Source organism: Falco punctatus (assembly GCF_963210335.1).
Source record: "Falco punctatus genome assembly, chromosome: 13".
NCBI classification, from domain to species: Eukaryota; Metazoa; Chordata; class Aves; order Falconiformes; family Falconidae; genus Falco; species Falco punctatus.
The window spans coordinates 18,093,517-18,112,106 of NC_137593.1; the positions used below are offsets into that span (position 1 = coordinate 18,093,517).

Sequence of the window (18,590 nt, forward strand, 5' to 3'; positions counted from 1 at the left end):
TTCATGGAAGTGTGTCAGGTTGCATTTTCCCTTTGCCAGTAAGTTTGACCTAAAAAGGTTGCACACTTATTCTAGATGACTGAAAAAATAACATTGCAAAATCTGCCTAGCAATTTGAAGATGAAACTGACTGATATTTTTTTTTTACAGTGTGATATTTCATAGGCAAACTGATGAAGATACCTGAGAACTACTTAATTAAAGCTACTGATGAAGTTAATTTAGGTGATAGAAAGACTGTTATGCCACATAAAATATTACTTATTTGAAATAAAGGTATCATTGGAAACACCAATGGTTTTCAAACTGCCTTTATGAAATTACTGTTCTATAAGACGTGAATAATTAAGGAGTCTGTCTGTGATTCCTCTGTGTTGTAGGGCATCCTGTATGGTGTCTTGATCTAGTAAATACAGTAACTGATTTCTATGCCTACTAGGCATCACAGATTTGGCAAATAACATCCTTTTACTCTCAACTGTGCTTATAGTATTTTTTTCCATCTGAAAGTACTGTTTGTCCAAGCAACTTTTATTTGGAAAGAATAGTAATGGGCAAGTGAGGGAGTATTTTTTTAAAGTAATCTGTGTTTGGAAAAAAAATATTTCCATAAAGTAGAAAGACAATACCACTATTTGCTATTATAAATCCTCCAAGATCACCTAAATTAATGATGCAATGTTTCTTTGATGTGGCAAATGTTAAAACTTTATATATTATTTTAAAAGACCAGAAGCTATTGATAGTTTTCTAAATAAAATCACTTTATTAGGAAGATGCCTTTAGAAGTTTGCACTTAGGTGCAGGAAGTTTTTGTTTTAACAAAAACCTAAAAGAATGGTTATGTGAATTTTTAGAACATTTGTCGATAGCATAAATGTTTTGGTCCATTATGATGATTCTTAAAAGTTGATTGCTGGACTGCTAGTGTTATTTTTTTAAAAAATCTGTTATGTTTTCTTTGGTCAGATTTTCTGGTTTAGAGTTAAAACTATTTTTATTTTCAGATAATCCCAGATGTGGCTTGTGGAAATGCCAGTTCCAATACCTCTGCTGGAGGTCGTCTTATCTCCTTTGAAGTTCCACAGAATACATCAATAAAGTAAGAATATTTGTCGTATGTGATGAAATATAAAAAGGCTTTTATTTTAATTTGCCGAGATATTATAGACAACAGTTTTTCAGATAGGCAGATTTGTCAAATGGCTAAAAGCATATGAAGGAACTTCAGACAGACTTTAGGCATTTGGCAGTGCCATGACAGCTCTTTGGTATAATTTTTCCCACATATTTAATGTTTTAGAAGATGTAGGCATGTAAACTGTCTCTAGGCTATCAGAATGCATTAGAAATTAGGGCAGACATGTTGAAGATGTCAGTCTGGAGAAGAGATGACATTTCCTTTCTCCTTCATGCAGTGAACATTTTTTCCTCCTTTAATCTCAAGATGCACTTGCTGATAGAAAGTGTTATTGTTGCCTATATAAACGCAGGTATTTTGTGATTTGTATTTGGTTTCTGGATTACTGCTTTGAGTGTCATCATTAGCTGTGAAGTCTTTGTGTATGTCCTACAAACCATCTCAAAAATCTGCATTTATTCTGTGTTGTTCACTTTTCAAACTCATGCCTTTTCAATCAAATACTTGTTTTTTTACATTTAATTAACAGAACTTGACTTCCTGGAAAGATCTGATTCTGTCAGCTGGGATGAGGCATTTGCTTATTGCAAATTTCATTTCAAATAAAAATCTGCCAACGTAGTTCTCTGGCTCACAGCTTTACTGCGGTTTTAGACTTAGATTTACCCAAAATAGCCTACTTTTCTCATACTGTCATCTTATCTTTCAGAATCCCAGCTTTCAGTTAAAAAAGGCCATGCTCACAGGAAAAAAACCCAAACTGATGCAACCAGACAAGCTGCAGACAGTTTGGAGCAGTAACTGTTAAATGTGGGAGCTGTCCTACTCTTCCCACGGGACTTTGAATCCTGCTCATTCATGAGCATTAAGCCTAAGTCAGGACCAGATCTGTGAGTGTGGATGCTCTGGCTGGCTGGAACCTGTAAGCAAACAAGTGTCTTTTCCTGAAATCAGGAGTAAACTGGCATCTGTGGATTCCGCAGCTGTATTTAACACCCTTGATGGAGGGACCCCATTTTAAAGGGCGTTGCAGAGTACACGGTTACTTTTGGTCACTTTTTACACTATATACCTTTAGGGGTGTTTTATATCTGGGTAGATTAATGCAGGTCAATATCTATCTTTATATTTCCTGTGCTGAAGGACCAAGTAACAACCCTGGTTCAATGACTATCTATGAAAGGAAAATATTTTTGGTTAATAATTTTATTTTATTTTGATTGTCAGGTGTGACCTAAACTGTGAAACTAGTTGCTTTCCTGTTCTAAAAGTGAGAAGGTCAGCTTTGGGGGTAGCAATGGAAGTTGTTTGCAAAGAAGACCCAAAATACTGTCAAAAATTTGCTTCTTATGGTGTCTAGTTGCAACATTTTTTCAACTTTTATTAAACATGATTAGAAAATGTGCATTTCTTGTTTTAAACTTGAATAAGTGGCAAGGGAGAAACTAAACAATCCTTAGGAGGATTGAAATGATTTCAGTACAGGAAATCGTGGATCAGAACTTCATCTCTGGGTATTTGAAGGCCTGTTTTCAGCAGGAGAGAATTATCAGTTTTCAGCAGTTGCGTTTGAATTTTTGGAGGATTGTTCAGATTCATTTGGGATTCCTTCAGAGGAAATTAATGCAGATATTTGGGAACTTGCCAGAAACATGACAGGCTTTTCTTTTTCCTTTGTGGAGGTGAGTAGGGAAGAAAGTATCCTGGGAGGAAAGAAACACTGCCATAGAGATAGTGCTCCCTAGTGGAGCTGACAGTATATATGTCATCGTAGATATTACTTTATCCAGTCTGTCAATATTCAGGAAGGCACCGTGGACTCAGTGACCTTGGGAACATTACATGACTCATTTGATTTACAAGAATAAACTGCTCTGAACCTTCGATCTGGTATGTCAAACAAATGAGGATTCCTACCAGGATCCGTCTCCATGTATTGAACGAACATTGAATGTTCTTCAGTAAACAAGAGGGCTGGATGTACTTCAGCTGCAGAAAATGATGGCATTGTAGATGTAGACTGAAAGTACTATTCAAAAAGGAATAAACACAAAGATTGAATAAGGATGCTTTATTATTATATAACGTTTAGGTAAAACTCTTCTTGGGCACTAAGATAGTCTCCTTCACATATTAGAAATGGAGACTCTGTATGTAATAGCAGATTTGATCATACACTATTATGCAAATTTTACAATTAAAACATTTTTTATTTTTGTACACATGCTAAAACCCTTCAGGCCTTTTCTTGATTCCATACTTGCTACGTTTAAGTTTCCCTTCTTTGTTGATAAGCTTTTGCTCTGCAGTGATGTACTTAATAATACCAATTTCCCTCAGTGTAAATATTCTTACTGTTTTTTATTCTTAGAATAAGGCAAGATGCTACTGCTTCTCTTATCCTGTTATGGAAGGTCACAACCACTGGATTTAAACAGTGTTCACTTATTGATGGCAGAAGTGTCACCCTTCTCCAGGCACTGGGTGGACTTGTTCTTTCTGAAGAAATGCTTGCACTAGGCAACAACTATTTTATTGGTGAGTAACATGCTAAGTTTATGTTTATCACCTCTTGGTGACAGCTGATGGTTTACCTAACAGTTTAGAGAAACAAAGAGGTAAATTCCCTTAACTGAAGTGCTGCTGAAAGATCCGGGTGTGATATTGGGACCACGTTTTAGCCATTTGTTCATTCAAAGCAGACAAGAGATACACTAAATTCTTACGCAGGTAACACCATTCACTTTAAAATCTGGATGGTGCTTTCTGCCTGATACCTTTAGATGATGCAAGGTATTTTATATGTTCTGGTTTAATCAGCTGTAAAGCTTTTGCTTTGAGGTGTTTCTTTGTCAGATACTGTATCATGGGATACTTTGAAAAGAAGCTTAAGCCTGTACACAGTGAACTTGAAAAAATATATTAAAATACAATAGGAGATCTGATCTCCTAACAGTATTTACCTGCACTACTTTTTCCTCTTTCTAGTTTTGACTCTGTGAATACGAAACCTTAGAAATATACTATATCTTTCATCAGGCAATTAAATGTTAAGCATCTTTGTGGAAGGAGTGTAATGAAAATAGGCTGATACGTTATTTTTAAGTGTATGGGAAATAATGCTGATTTAATGCAGTATTTATGCATAGACACAATAGACTTAATTATATTGAGCTTTCTGGGCAGATGGTTTATTATACCAATGACATGAAACCAAAGTCGTTGTAGTAACAGCATTTATTGTAATCTGCTTGAAATGCTGTATATCTTATAATGAAGTATAAGCTGCCACAGATTGTTATTTCACAACTTATCATGCTAATAAATGTAAAATTAAAAGCATTCTGTTGCAGAAACATTGGGCCAATACTGTTTGTAGCTAATACAGAAAAAAAACCCAAATGCAGTAGTGGTGCCATGTTCTCTCCCTTTTGAGCTGTCACTCAGCAAAGATATTGCTTGAAGGTTGTTAGTATAATGATTTAATTACCATCAGTAGTGGTTTCTGTTTGTGATATTTATTTTCTTCTAATTTCCATTTCCTTATATTTCTTTATTATTTACTTCCTTCCAAGATACTTAGGATTAGTGTTTTTTTCTTTTAATCCAGTTTTGTGTTTAATTTATCAAAGTTAAAACTCTCCTCATGTGTCTTCTTCAAGAATAAATTTTTGCATTTGACTTGTGATAGTTAATGTATGATAGAAGTAAGTAGAAACTTGCTGAAGACAGGCTAATTTAAACTTTTATGCACTCATGACAGTACCTAAAGCCGTAGCTCGGTCCATAAGCTCCCAGATAGAGGGTCTAAGTTGCTCTGTGAAGGCTCCACTTGACTGTACATGCCATACAGCATAGGCTATTGATTTAGATTATTTAAATGAATATTGTCTTACTCTTTCCTAGTTTGTCTTGTCCTACTTGTTTCTCTGTGACTGTCTTTCTGTCATTTGGACTTTTACTTTGAGTTGTTTATTGTGTGCTAGGCAACAAGGTGAAAATATACCTTTTCCTTGATGAATATAACCCAAGGTTTATTTCATAGAAAATGTACTACTGATCTTCCTTATTTCATGCAGTACAAGTTTTCTGAGGCTTCTTACTTTACTTCCATCTGGTTTCTGATACTTCTTTGGTCTTTCTTAATTTCCTGATAGTGAAGGTCTTTGTAGAATTTTCCAGGTGTTGTAGTGTAATTTGATTTATGTAAAGAACATGAATCATAAATGCATACGCATGGTGCAGGAGGGAGACTCAAATAATATAGTGATATATTCATGAATAGGAGCATCTGAGTGCTTAGTAAAGATGAGTGCAGATATAGTGCATTTGAATTTTTATAAATCCTATTTATTTTAGCAAATGGATGGATTACCTGTATTGCTTTTGATAGAAAATGAATATGAAACATTCCCTCTGCATATCTTTTAGTCCTGACTCATTGCAACTCTATACTATGATAGAATCAAGTAATCAAATAACCTTTTTCTGGAGTAAATTATTTTATAGGGCCTTAATTTAGTTATAGCTTTTGCCAGTATAATTTCCTTTTATTAAAACACTTGAGCAGAAAATGGGTGAAGTACTAAAGGAACAGGGAAACTGAAACATGAATTTGTTAGTTTAAAAGTGTTTCTGACCTATCAACATTTGTTGTAAGAAAGAGAAAACGGAGTAGCCTCTGAATTTTCTTTTCGATTGTATGGAAATATTCTGCTTACTTTTCATCATCAGTTTTTGTCCAATAAGTTGTAAATCTTGTGTGTAAAACTTAAAAAGGAACTCAGTCATTTGGTCTGAAAAATGCTGAATTTTATCTGAACTCAACTGAAATCCATAATTCAGGTGAAGTCCGTATAAAAAATAATTAAATCTTTACTTCAGATTTGATCCAGATGTATGGAAATAATCTGTGAACGTGACACACCTCACTTAAGTTTCTCATTTTCAATAAGATCAGGTGAATAAGGTTTTTCTTACAACTTTCCGTATGTTTCTTGATATACATGAATATTCTAAGGTACAGTAAATTAAAATGGATTATTTTATACAAAAAAAAGCAACCGTGTAGCATGTGCTTTTATTGATGATATTTAAGCTAGAACAATGTCGAGGCCACAAGATACTATAGGATGCTGTAAGCATAGAATCACACAGTAAGGCTGTGAACTATGCCAGTCAATATATTTACTTTACATAATTTCCTCCTTCTTCCCCTACTCTTCTGTTCAAATGAGATTTTAAGGATTCTTCTCTTAATTGGTGAATTCTGTACAATGCATATTATTTTTTTTACCTTAAAAATTTTTCTAATAGAGCTCTAAAAGAAAAATGGGGAAGATCTGAGTGTTTTGGGTTTTGTGGTTTTTTTTTGTCTTTTGATATACATCTTCTTTGGAGGTAACACAGTGACAAGTGACCCAAGTTTTGATACACAGCAAGGTACTTTAATTACATCTTGCAAATCTTTCTGAATAAGGTGGTTATGTCAAAGATAAAACATTTAGGGGAATATTATTTGGTTTGTGTTGCCTCACAGCAACACAAATTTAAAGTTGTTTAGACAAGACTGAAAAGACTCAAAAGTCAGCAGTAATGTGCTGATTTGCTGATCATGTCATTCAGGGCACAATGTCTAGAGGTTGGAAAGAATGCTGTCACTGAGATCTAAAAATAGACACCTTGATCATAGTGCTGTTTACTCCAGAGACAGTACCTGCACTGCATGAGACTGAAGGGTTTGAGGGAAGAGAGGAACACAACTAAACGAAAAAGAGCAGTCTGTGTTCTATAATGTGATCTATAAAATGGCTGCTGCATCTGCAGCCTTTTGCAGTGCAGGAAAAGTTATGATGCTGTGATTAGGCAGTATGCTTACGTTGTCAAGTTAAAGTATTTACCCCATTAAAATAAGCCCCCATAGATGGGAAAGAGTACTGACTTAGAGCCTGGCTTTTACCTTCTGTAAAGCATTCTTACCACGACTGCTTTGCTTAGAGTATTTTTAATGAGTTTCTAAGATTTTATACTACACATGTGCCAGTCTTCTAAAATAATTTATTATGGCTTATTATAAATTAGGCTTATTGGCCAATGGGGGGAAAAATACCAATATGGTTCAGGTTTTGAAGTGAGAAAGCCCCTGGAAGTACTGCTTCTCTCAGTCGGTTAGGTGGGTTAGCTGTCAGATAAAGCACACAGCATATTCCAAGGTGCTGGTGGCTTTTAATGCCAAGTTACTACTAGACAAAGGTAACCACTGGATGGCAGATCTGTAGTACAGGCCAGGTGAACTGTTGATCTGTGCTCACTGTTTGCAACAAAAATGCTTCATCTGATGCCAAGAGGTTTTTGGAAGTTTTGTGCCCAAATTCAGGACTTAAATAATTTTTTTTTTTTTGGAGGACATTTCCAGATGTTTTTAATACCTATACAGGATATTATAATTTCTATTATGTGGAGTGCTATAGGTGGATCTTGAGATTTGCCAGAGAGATAGTTGGGATGTGGAGGAGAGAATTAATCATATTTTTATAGTAAGAGATGGCAATTAAGGGATCAACATGTAAAACATTAATTCCTGGAAAGTCTGCCTTTTGCTTCAATAGACCTATAGCTTTGTAATCTTTGTCCCGATGTTCATTGAAGTTGTGAGTGATTCATGTATCAACTATTCATCGTATTTATAAAATGTCTCATCAGCATTTATTTTAATTCCGGATCTTCATATCTTCATGCTAGTGATAATGGTACTAGCATATTTGAAAATGAATAACTGTAAAACTTTACCCTGTTACAGTCACACACCTATTCTTCATTGCAATATATCTTGAAAAATTGAGATCAGATGAAATACATTTTACAAGTCTGAAAAGTATGCTGGTGCACCATCAGTTTGTGCATGAGCCTTTCAAACAGAAGTGCTCATGAATGTTAATAGGTTACAGAGAAGGAGCTCTGTGTTGAGTTGAAAGTGCTACTTGTTATGTGTTTTGGGGGAATCTAATCCACCCAACATCGCGCATTTCTCTCAGGGAATAATATACTGCACTTGGGAACATGTACAGGAACATATAGATCTTTTTGTATACAAGTTTGTTGCAAGTGCATAAGATTTGCTAAACTGATTAAATAACTTTTCTCTTGAGAAAATAATGCATTAATATTTTCCTTAGAAAATATAAAGAAAGCCTTGCTGTGAAGGACTTTGAAGGGCATTTTCAGCTTGTACGGCAACTTTCGAAAATGTTCTATGAATTGTTGCATGCATCTTTTTTATCCAAAGATGCAATCACACTCTGAAAACCGGAGCGTTTATTCTGAAAACACAGTCTGCTATTGAAATAGTGAAAAAACCAAACCCAACATATAATAAAAGCATTACAATATTTCTTACTATTTTTTAATACTCACATTTTAGAAGTTTTACAGTGACGAGACACAATCTGTTTCTTAATAAGTCTTAATTTACCCTAGTGCTAAAGTAATATACCTGTTCACTAAGGCAACAATTCTGTGTTTCATGACTCAGTAGATACACCTGTGGATGTGAGACTCACAGTCAGTTGTAATTTCAGAGTCTCCAGTCTACTGGGTAAACTAGTAGAGTTATACTGGTACACAGTTGACAAATTATATTTAGTGGGCCAATTCTGCCGTAATCAAAAAAGAACATAGCTATTTATGTTGGATTAATTTGGAAATTGGGTAATAAAATTGCATATTATATGATTATCATTTCAGTTTTAAGAACTGTTTGTTCTGAGCATAACATAGAACATGGAGTAGGCAGTGCTGGCTGTGCGCATGCAACCTATTTCCTTCTTTTTCCCAACAACATAAAACCCCCCGCAATTATGTTTTCGGGTCTCTATCATGGTTATTAGGATTTTAACTCTCAAAAAAACCTGCTTCTCATCAGCTTCCATGATAGTGTTGGAAAAATTGCTTTTCTACCTTAGTGTGCCCACTGCTGAAGCTGCAGTAATGGGAGCTGTTTCAGAAAAATAGTAAAACAGACAGTTGGGTGTTGGTATTTTGCCTCCATTTCACCATAAGTAATACAATAGAAAAGTTTGTGTATCTATAGTTGTTTAAAAATGCTTGTGAATAGGTAGAAATTACTTGCTTTTTGACTTTGTGCTTTATTTAGTACTTCCATGATGCAGCTTAAATAGTTTTCATGGCATTAGTCTTTTAGTTTATTGTCTGGTGATAAGGAAAAGAAATTTATAAGCAAAACTGCTATTTCTCAGTTAAAACCTTACAGATAAGTAGAAGGTTTGACATTTAATATGAATGAATATTTTTATCTGAATAGGAAATTAATCCTCTGGCACAATCTTTAAATTTTAATGCTTGCTTTTGTCACAGCAAAGACAAACTGATGTAGACCAGGTGTGTAATCTAGTTTTCTGCAAGCCTTTTAGATCAATACAATTTAACTAACTAGTTTAAAATACAAACTATCTCAAAAGTATTTCCTTAAAATTGGTAGCTGTACATGCTCACTTGAAAATGGATGCTATAGCATCTTCATTGTGAGATGAGGAATACTGATGGTATTCAAATGCCAGCACCTATAAGGCAGCTTGCTTGAATTCTGCAAAACTTTTTGAAGATTTTCTTAAAAAGGAAAATTAATCCTTGGCTCCTCAAGTCAAGAGATCTGTTGCATTTTAAAAAGTGTATGAACCATATACGTGTATGCACAGAAAGGATAATATTTTCCTATCCAAAATGCTGTCCAGCCTTTCTAATGCAACAAAGTATTTTCTTTAAGATCTCTGTCCTGAGCAGTTATATGCTCTTTGGGGTTTTTAATGAATCTTCTTGCACCATCTCATGGTACGTTAACATGTGGTCACCACTAATATGACTGTAGGTATATTGAATAGGCAAAATGAAACTTAGTGTACAAAATACCGTATTAAAAATAAATAATCTAGAGAGATATTTGGAAACAAGTCAGTCTGATTTTCTAGCTGGTTTTATCTGTCTATCGAATTTTAAATTAGGACGCAAGTTGTAACTGTGTCTTTTGGATGGTGTGTTTTGTGTTGTTACATGTCTTTTGAAACACGTACGTATTTCCATCTAAAGAAAGCAGTTTGCTGCATGTTCAAATTGTTTTTACATAAGCAAAAATGAAATAGGACAATTTTATTTCATAATAGGAAATGCTCAGTGGATTGAACTCACTGGAAGCCATGTAATCAAGTTACTCTGGCTTTAACATGTGTCAGCTGAGCATCTGTGTGCTCCTAGCCCGTGGCGTATGTGCAGTCATTTGACTTAACCCTCTTTCGCTCTGGACTAAATTAAATCACATTGCCTTGCACATGCCGCAGTTGGAGTGTTCACGCAGTTCTGCTGCTCGGCTGAGGTGCAGTAAAGTGTGTCTGTGTGTGTGAGACCATTTAGTTACTTCTGCCCAAGTCAGCCTTGCTGGTAGGGGAATTCGGTGACAACTGCTCCAGTTAATGGGGCTTTCATTTTTATGTGCGCAGTATGCCTGGAAGGGCCCTATTGTAGGCAGTATTGAGTATTGTGCTCAGCTGTAAACATTTCCCTGGGGTTCTGGGCATAAGAGCTAACCTTGCAGAAAATGGCCTTTTGATAAACAATAGCAGCAGCAGAAGTGCAAACAGCGTAAAAAGTTCAATGAAGTGTTAATTTCAATGAATTTTTTTTTTAAAAAAGATGGCTTTATAAGGCAAAAATTTAAGCATTCAGCTGAAATCCAAACCATTCTGAAGAATGCTGTTAGGCTGTATGAGAAAGGGTATCTTTATAAATATGAAAAAAAAAATAATTCTGCCCTGCCCTTCACGAACAAGTTACATATACATCATCTCACATATAAGCAGATGTAAACTTCAGTTTATTTTTATTAAATTGTATTATGTTTTAAGCTAGCTTCTAAATAATTTTACTCTTTAAAGTAATCTTTAATTGATCTGTAAATTATTCAATTTTTATTTTTATTCACTGCTACTTCTAGCAAATAACAGTGGGAATTATTTTTTTTATATCTTTGGAGGTTCATCTGCTCAAATTTGTAATGCTTGGCAAAATACCTTTGTTTGTTTATTCGTTTTTAAGATTTCTCTTTTTTCAGATATGACTTTTGTGACCAATTCATAGTCAAGAAATTTATATCCGGTTGATCACATGGTTGCTTGCACTGTGAGATTTTGGGCAGACTGCTTAACTTGAGCTGTAAAATAAGGATACTAATGCATAATTTCAAGGAAAAGATGAGGCACATTTTAACACTATTTGTAAAATGCTTTGAGATCTTCAGCTAGTAGTCCAACATACCGTACAGTTTATTTAAAAGTAGGGTAGCCATTCATAAGTCTGTAAGTTGGTGTCAGAGATTCTGGTGGTCTACATTTCTGCCCAGAATGCTTGGCAGCATTGTTGAGATGCTGATAAGTGAGCACATAATTGGGAAATTGTGATACAGGAAATCTATTAGAAGATTGGTCTTGTCACCCTTGCTGGGCTTTCACCATGATTTTGGACAGTAACCAGAGTCCTTGAAGCCATGACAGAAGGTCACACTCTCAGCTACTGTCACATCTCTGTATGCAAGTGTTTTCATAAGTGTAAGTGTACTCTTGTTAGCTCTTTCATAGTCCTACCATGGGTTTTGGTCCAGTTAAGCTATTAAGTTGGGTAATTGTTTAGTAACAGTGAAATTCAGAAAATGCCATTTGTTATAGAGGAAAAGTAATGGAATGTGTTCGGGGATTTTTCTGTGCTAAGTGTATCCAACTGGTTTGCTCACTTCACAAATATATTTTAGCTGTCAGTCCTGCAAAACTGAGCTCCAGCTTGAAAGTCAAGCTGTGTGGTATTTCTTCCTAAAGTTTGGGAAATAATTTTCTGGCACCCAAGTTTTGCTTTCTGTTACACCTGTGTAATGCTAACACTGTCAGTCTGCCTCTGATAGAATTGCAGTAATGTTACTGAGAATATAATTTGACCAGCGGCACATTTATCTTTGTCACTGTAATGGTGATTATGTCTGAGAAGAAAGTATATGTTTGATTTTCAGAGCCTAGGATGAGTTTTCAGTGTTGGCAGTGAAGGAAGAAAGCATACCTATTTTTAAACTGAGTGTGACTATGATATCAATTTGGAGAAGAAAAAACGCAATGAGAAGTTCTACAGTCACTTATCAACAACAACAAAACATTCCTTAAATTGCTGTTTCATGTGCATTTTTGAAAGCTAAAGTATCTGGAACAGTTCTTGAACTGATTCTCACTGACATCTATATATACTTCCAGAAGAGTATCAGACCAAGGCTTCTGTGACAAAGCACAGTAAGCATGCTGATCTGTATAAAATTTGGGAGAGTTCTACCACTTATAAATAGTGCTATTTGTGGGCAAAATCGCAGTTTCATTATTGCAGCTGTATTTTTGTATCCCCAGATGCTATGTTGCCTAGTGGTATCATTAGAGAATGATCTCAGATGTTCTGTACAAGGATCCTATGGTACTGATGGCACAGAAGTACTGCATCAAAGACTGTGCATGTCGTTGACTACCTGTTTCTCACTTCATGTTTACTGCTTGTATATGATAGTCATCCTAAGGCAAACTAGGAAAGGATTCCTGACTCATTTTTTTCAGATTCTGTAGGAGACTATTCGTGTCGGGGCCCTGTGAGAGTATTGAGAGGCCTTAATAACCCTGACCATTAAGGTCTCATGGAAAATGTGATAAATGATTGTCTATTTGTAAATCAAAATCATGCCTCCACTATTTCAACACGTATATTTTCACAATCAGGTGCATCATGAGAACATCTTGTTATGCTTTTTAATTTGTTAGGTTTCTAAATTGACTTGAATGTGATTTCCATGAATGAGTGGAAGGATTGAGCTTTCTTAGATTTTCTAGATGAATAACCACTATTTGAGACTGTGATATGCATTGCCATAAGAGAAGGAAATTGGCTTTATAGTTAAAATGAAATTCATACTTTATGCTTAGATCCAAAAAGGCACTTAAGCATGGTGGCAATTAGTATAGACACCTGTGGTGGTCTTCATAGTCTTTAATATTAGCTATACCATATTAGCTATACCATAGTGTAAGAGTTGTGGACCTGAAATAACCTTTGGATAAAATTTGGACATAAAAAATTTAGGAAAAGGGACTAGAATTCAAGTCTTCCTTTGTCTTTTTTTCTGGTGAGTTCTGTAATAAAAATGTAGTCGTCTTTTTTTCCTAGCTTCCTTTCTTCAGATCTTTCTTATGTCTGTGAAGTTCAATGGCCACAAAGGAAAAGTTTGAGCACATTGACTGCTCTGGTTCAGCTTGCCGAGTAACATTTTCTCCTGTGATGTGAGAGATGTGGTCCAACAGAAAATTCCTTTTGGATATTTTAAACTTTAGGTTAATCCTATAATTTCCATTATCTGTGGTTGAATGAACAGACATGCAGCTTCTATACTAGAGTACTAAGGGTTATAAACTATGGTTGAATATGCTCTGATAACAGCTGTATTGTTTCTGAAAGCTAAAATCAGGTCTGGAAGTATTATAGCTTCATTAGGTTACTACATGACATAAACTGAACATGTGGTGCAGGCACACCCAGTACCACTGCTTTGCTCCTGAAGGCCTGGTGCTACCTGTTTTTCTTCTATTTGTATATGTCTCATTTTCCAAATAATAAATAAGTGACTGTACTGTACACTGGGGATAGGGTGGAGAAATGACATCACCTTATTCTGGGGCCCTTTTTTGTTTTCCTGCCCATTTTGGCTTACTAATGCCCTTGGTGCTGAGTCTGTATACTGGCAGGGAAGCTGTAGGCACTTACGTGTCTTGAGAACTCCACTGCTTTGCAAAATGTTGAAGTTGGCTACTGACCTCAAAAGCTTTTGGTGTGGGAAAGTGTTGGGAGAGAAAAAGAGAACAGATGGAAACTGATAGACATCCCACTGCTGTCTCATTTCCTTGGGAAAGCAGGCTAAAAATAAGTTGAAGACTTGGGGACTGATGCTTCATTGTGAGTGTCCAAAGCCCTTGGCAGTCATTCTTTCTTACCCAGGAAAGCTTTAGGTGCACTCAAAGACCTATACTTTTGTGAATTGGAACTTTAATGTAGGGAACTATTACCATATTTATGCTGTAAAATAATAATCTGTTGTTTCAACTGTAGGTGAATATATGTTGGAATGCGTGTAGAATATAGAGAAATACATTTGAGCCAACTACAACAGGCAAGAGTGATTTTGTGCGTAATAGCATTGGGTGCATACCAAGAGTTAGTTACAATTTGTAGTTCAGCTTTATGCCTTCTGTTAACATAGTATGCAATAGGATAATGTTCTTGAGCTGGTGGCCTGTTAGCTCCAGTCCTCCTTTTGGCAGTCCCCAATGGGCCAGCTCTGACCTCAGCCTGCTGGGCATAGGAGGAGGGTGTTGTTCAGAAATGGGGCTTGTGAAGGAAGCAAATCAGTTTGTGGTGCCTTGAAAATCTACAATAAATTAATGTTTGAGTAGGGGTAGTCTGAATAACATGATATGATCTTGCTGAAAGCACCTGGACACAATGATGATACCTGTCATCCTTTATTTTGACTTTATTCCTTATTTTTTGTTCTTAACTTCCTTAACGTGAGAGGAACAGGGGCATATGTGCTTTGTGCTCCAGGGCATAAGCAGGTGAAGCTACCAGGGTGGAATGAGCTGTAGTGTATTTTACCACGCACACTGCCAATGAAATCATGCAGGTATTTCTCAGACTATCAAACAAAGCTGGAAAATGTTTCCTCTGCAATCTGAATGACTACTTACATGTTATGATTTATTAGGCTTTAAAACTGTTTCCGTAGTATTACTGTAAATATCTCAGCCCTGAATTCTTCAGCTGCTCTGATGCCATTGTGTTTTAACTAGCTTTAGAAAACCAGCAAGGTTAAACTGAACAGAATTACCTTTTGATATAAACAGCTGTAATGTTTTTCTCCAGCCCTTAGATGAAGCGAGCTGTAAACATGCTTGTGAAATCATTCTCCTACCCAGAAGTTAAAAATACAACTTAAAACTCACTCTAGTTCAGTTGTTGTTATGGGAATTGGAAAGGAATTAATTGAAGTGCTGTGACCTGACTTAAGCAAGGAGTCATATTTAGACAAGCTTCTTCTAGCCCTAAAACCTAAAGATCTCAGAAAGTTGTATTCACCTTCTATAGAGTGAAAATATATAGCCATGTTTTTATCTTTCTAGTCTTTGGAAATTAGATGAGGTAATTGGAAATTACAGGAAAATATGTGGCATTCCAGTGAGAAAAATTATTTTTTTCGGTGGTTTGCCTAAGGACTTTTGATACCAAAATAGTAACAAGATTCAAAGTACAAAGAAGGTTGATTCAATATTCCTTTAGGGAACTGTCCTGAAGAATATGTAACAATCTGCTTTAGACAAGCAAATGTGAACTCAAAGACATTTTCTAAATATCACATTCTTTCATGCGCTCACAAATAATTGCATGACTGCCAGTGACAATGGCATTCAATTGTTAAAGGAAATAATTCTGGCTGCATCTTTGAACAGATGGGTAAAAATGGGGTGTGTATTAAGGCCAGAATAAATTGGCTCGCTTTGAAGAGGTCGGCAGATTACAATAATCTTCACTAGCAAAACCAGACCGTTCCACATTTGGAACTATACCCAAAGTATTATTTTTTTTTTTTAATCTGATCTTGTAGAATAGTTAACTGACTTATAGAGGCTGTACTCAAGCCAATGAATACTATATATATTGGACATGAGATTTTCCTGCTTTGAAGATATGGTTTAGGGATAATTGTTTCTAGCATAGACAACTAACTGTTCAAAGGATGCAGCATTTTATAAAGTGAAATCTAAAAATAAGAACAAAGAATGGAAGACTTCCATATGATTTTCTACAGAATTTGTAGAATTAGTCATGCTTGACACTTTCATATTCAGAATGTAAGTAATATTTAGCAGCTCTTCTAGAACGAGAATTCACCTGAAGTTCAAAGTGTTTCATGAAACTTTGTTTTATTAATGTTCATTACAAATACTTTCTTGTACTACTTTTTTTCTGCTTGACTATATGTTGTGCTATGTCCAGTGTATAACAAAAAGAAGCTAGACTGTGTCTTTGATGTTCCTTTGAGGATTAGGCTGTAAATGGACTCTAGAATTTAAAGTGGAAAATATTAGAAAAAAAAATTCAATGTCACACTTCCTGCATAGGATATTTAGATTTTTAAAAGCATCAGTTTTTACTTAAATTCTCTTTCTATTAATTTCTAAAGAAAAGTATTATCCTACAATGATTCCGTGTCTGTAACTTTCCATACTGGTACTACAAACAGTCTTAGACCCTTAGGATTCTACCTAACTACATTAAAGATGGTGAAGTCAAATTTAAGTTTGACAATTTATGGAAGAATCTTTGGTTTTTTTCTTAATGCATATATTCTGCATACAGTGTATACACTCTACCAAACCCACACTTTTTATGTCACTGCACAATTATTCTGCCACAAGCTCCTAGAACAAAACAGCTGATTGCCACACATGGAAGGGCTGTAAGCCAGGAGTCTAATCACTGTGGTGGAACAATCCAGTTGCGGTACAAGCGTAGTGTAGGAGCAGAGTATATGTATTTTGACATGAATGCTGACTTAATTGTATATGTCATGGGCTGTGTATGTGCCTCATTTTACTTTTCCTGCTGTCCTTTATTTTATTTTCCAGATACATCTGTTAGAAATATGGGTGATAGGGATGTTGTTACGCTCGTGTGTTTTAATAGTTTCCAACCATTTTTTAAGTCCATGCAATTACAGGTCCTAACCAGAGATTCATGAATTTTCCTCTTCCTCATCATATGTTCCCATTTTCATGTTTTGTTCAGCTATACCTTATAGAGTGATGAGATCAGACATTCAATAATACTTGCATTGCAAATATACAAAGAAATGCTGTCAAGCTGTGCATGTACGTTCTTGCAAACTTCAGAAAAAATAGTCAGAAGGGCTTGTCCATCTGTTACCAATGTAATGCAGTTTATCATCTATGTGCTTTTTAGCTCTGAAGTAACTTTTAGACATCCATTTAAACATTTTTCTCGGCTGAATTTTATTTTGTCTTGCCATTAAAAAAACTTAAGGAAATATATTTTTAATTTATCAAAAAGATAGCAGGCAAAAGCATTTGGATATTCAAGACCTGAAAAATGATAGCATATTAGATCTCTGGAAGTAGATCTGTTTCTCCAGCCTGCTTTCCTTTTGTTAGTCAATATGAGTCTTTGTTTCCCAACTATATTCTAGTTTGTATTTACATGCATTAAATTTAGATTGGCATGTATGAAATGTGAGCAGTGATGTTCTTAGTTGACAGTTTCTTTCAGTTTAGTTTTATTTGTTTGTCTAGTGGGTAGAGAATTAATATGTATTAGTGTATTTTCTTATATAGTAAGAATATTGTTGGTTTTTTTAAAGGTTTTTTGAATGATTCGGTTACTAAGTGCATTGTGGCTCTACGCTTGACTGTGATAGTGAAAGTCAGTACCTGCTTACCTGTGGGAAGCCATTCAGATAACTTCCAGTGTTCGGGAAAAGGAAAATGTATCACCAAACCAGATGAGGTAAGGTGAACTTATCAAGACCTTCATGTGCTGTGGAAATTCCATGATAATATAAACACTGAGTAAATTCTGCTTGGTCCTCTGAGTGTGTGCATACTTTGCTGTTGTGTAACAGGCTTCTAGAGCTCACAGGTGTTGCTGAATAACAACAATATATTTATTTGCTATTCCTAAAAATCAAGTGCTTGAAGTAAGGAAATAACTGATATGAGATGCAAAGATTCATACACTCCCCTGGCGATAAAAAAAAATAGTATTCAAATCAGGTATAAGGTAATGTGTACTGCATCTAACTGCCACTCTACAATAATATTTATGAGAGGCACGTGGTGGGCACTTGGGATCCCCAGTCTCCAGACCAGTGTGTTCCAGTTCATTAAGTCCTCAACCTTCTTTGGGTTTTAGGTCTGATTTAACCTAGTACTTACCTCTCCACCTCTCAATAATTGCTCACTCAGAAATCACTGATCAGTGCAATGGAAATGTCTGAGCATAATTATGAGAAGAAATGTAATGGAATTGTTTGGTAATGTTTGGAAGTTTTCCTGTACTTTCTCTTTTACATAATACTACATTGAGAGATTACAATGGTGACAGCAGTTCCACTGGCCACTGTGAATTTTTTGTGCCATCTAGTAACATGAGAAAAGAAGAACCAAATATGTCAAATTTGCAGTCTGTGTACTGCTTTTACAAAACCCTACTGGCCTTCTGAGAATGAGATCCTGTATTCTCTGTTACCTTCTATAAGTGTTGATTTTATTTCATGGATTAAAAGTAATTTATAGCA

The 18,590-nt window shown here is 35.4% G+C and overlaps 1 protein-coding gene across 1 annotated transcript in view; it reads left to right on the plus strand.

Annotated features, from left to right (window-relative positions):
* The window catches only part of DNER (delta/notch like EGF repeat containing), a 157,797-nt gene that overhangs the window by 70,701 nt on the left and 68,506 nt on the right, over nucleotides 1-18,590 (plus strand). The window contains exons 3-5 of the mRNA XM_080409985.1: nucleotides 1,008-1,102; nucleotides 3,513-3,679; nucleotides 17,655-17,800. Of these exons, the coding sequence (XP_080266111.1) occupies nucleotides 1,008-1,102; nucleotides 3,513-3,679; nucleotides 17,655-17,800 (408 nt within the window). The remainder of the gene's footprint in view (nucleotides 1-1,007; nucleotides 1,103-3,512; nucleotides 3,680-17,654; nucleotides 17,801-18,590) is intronic.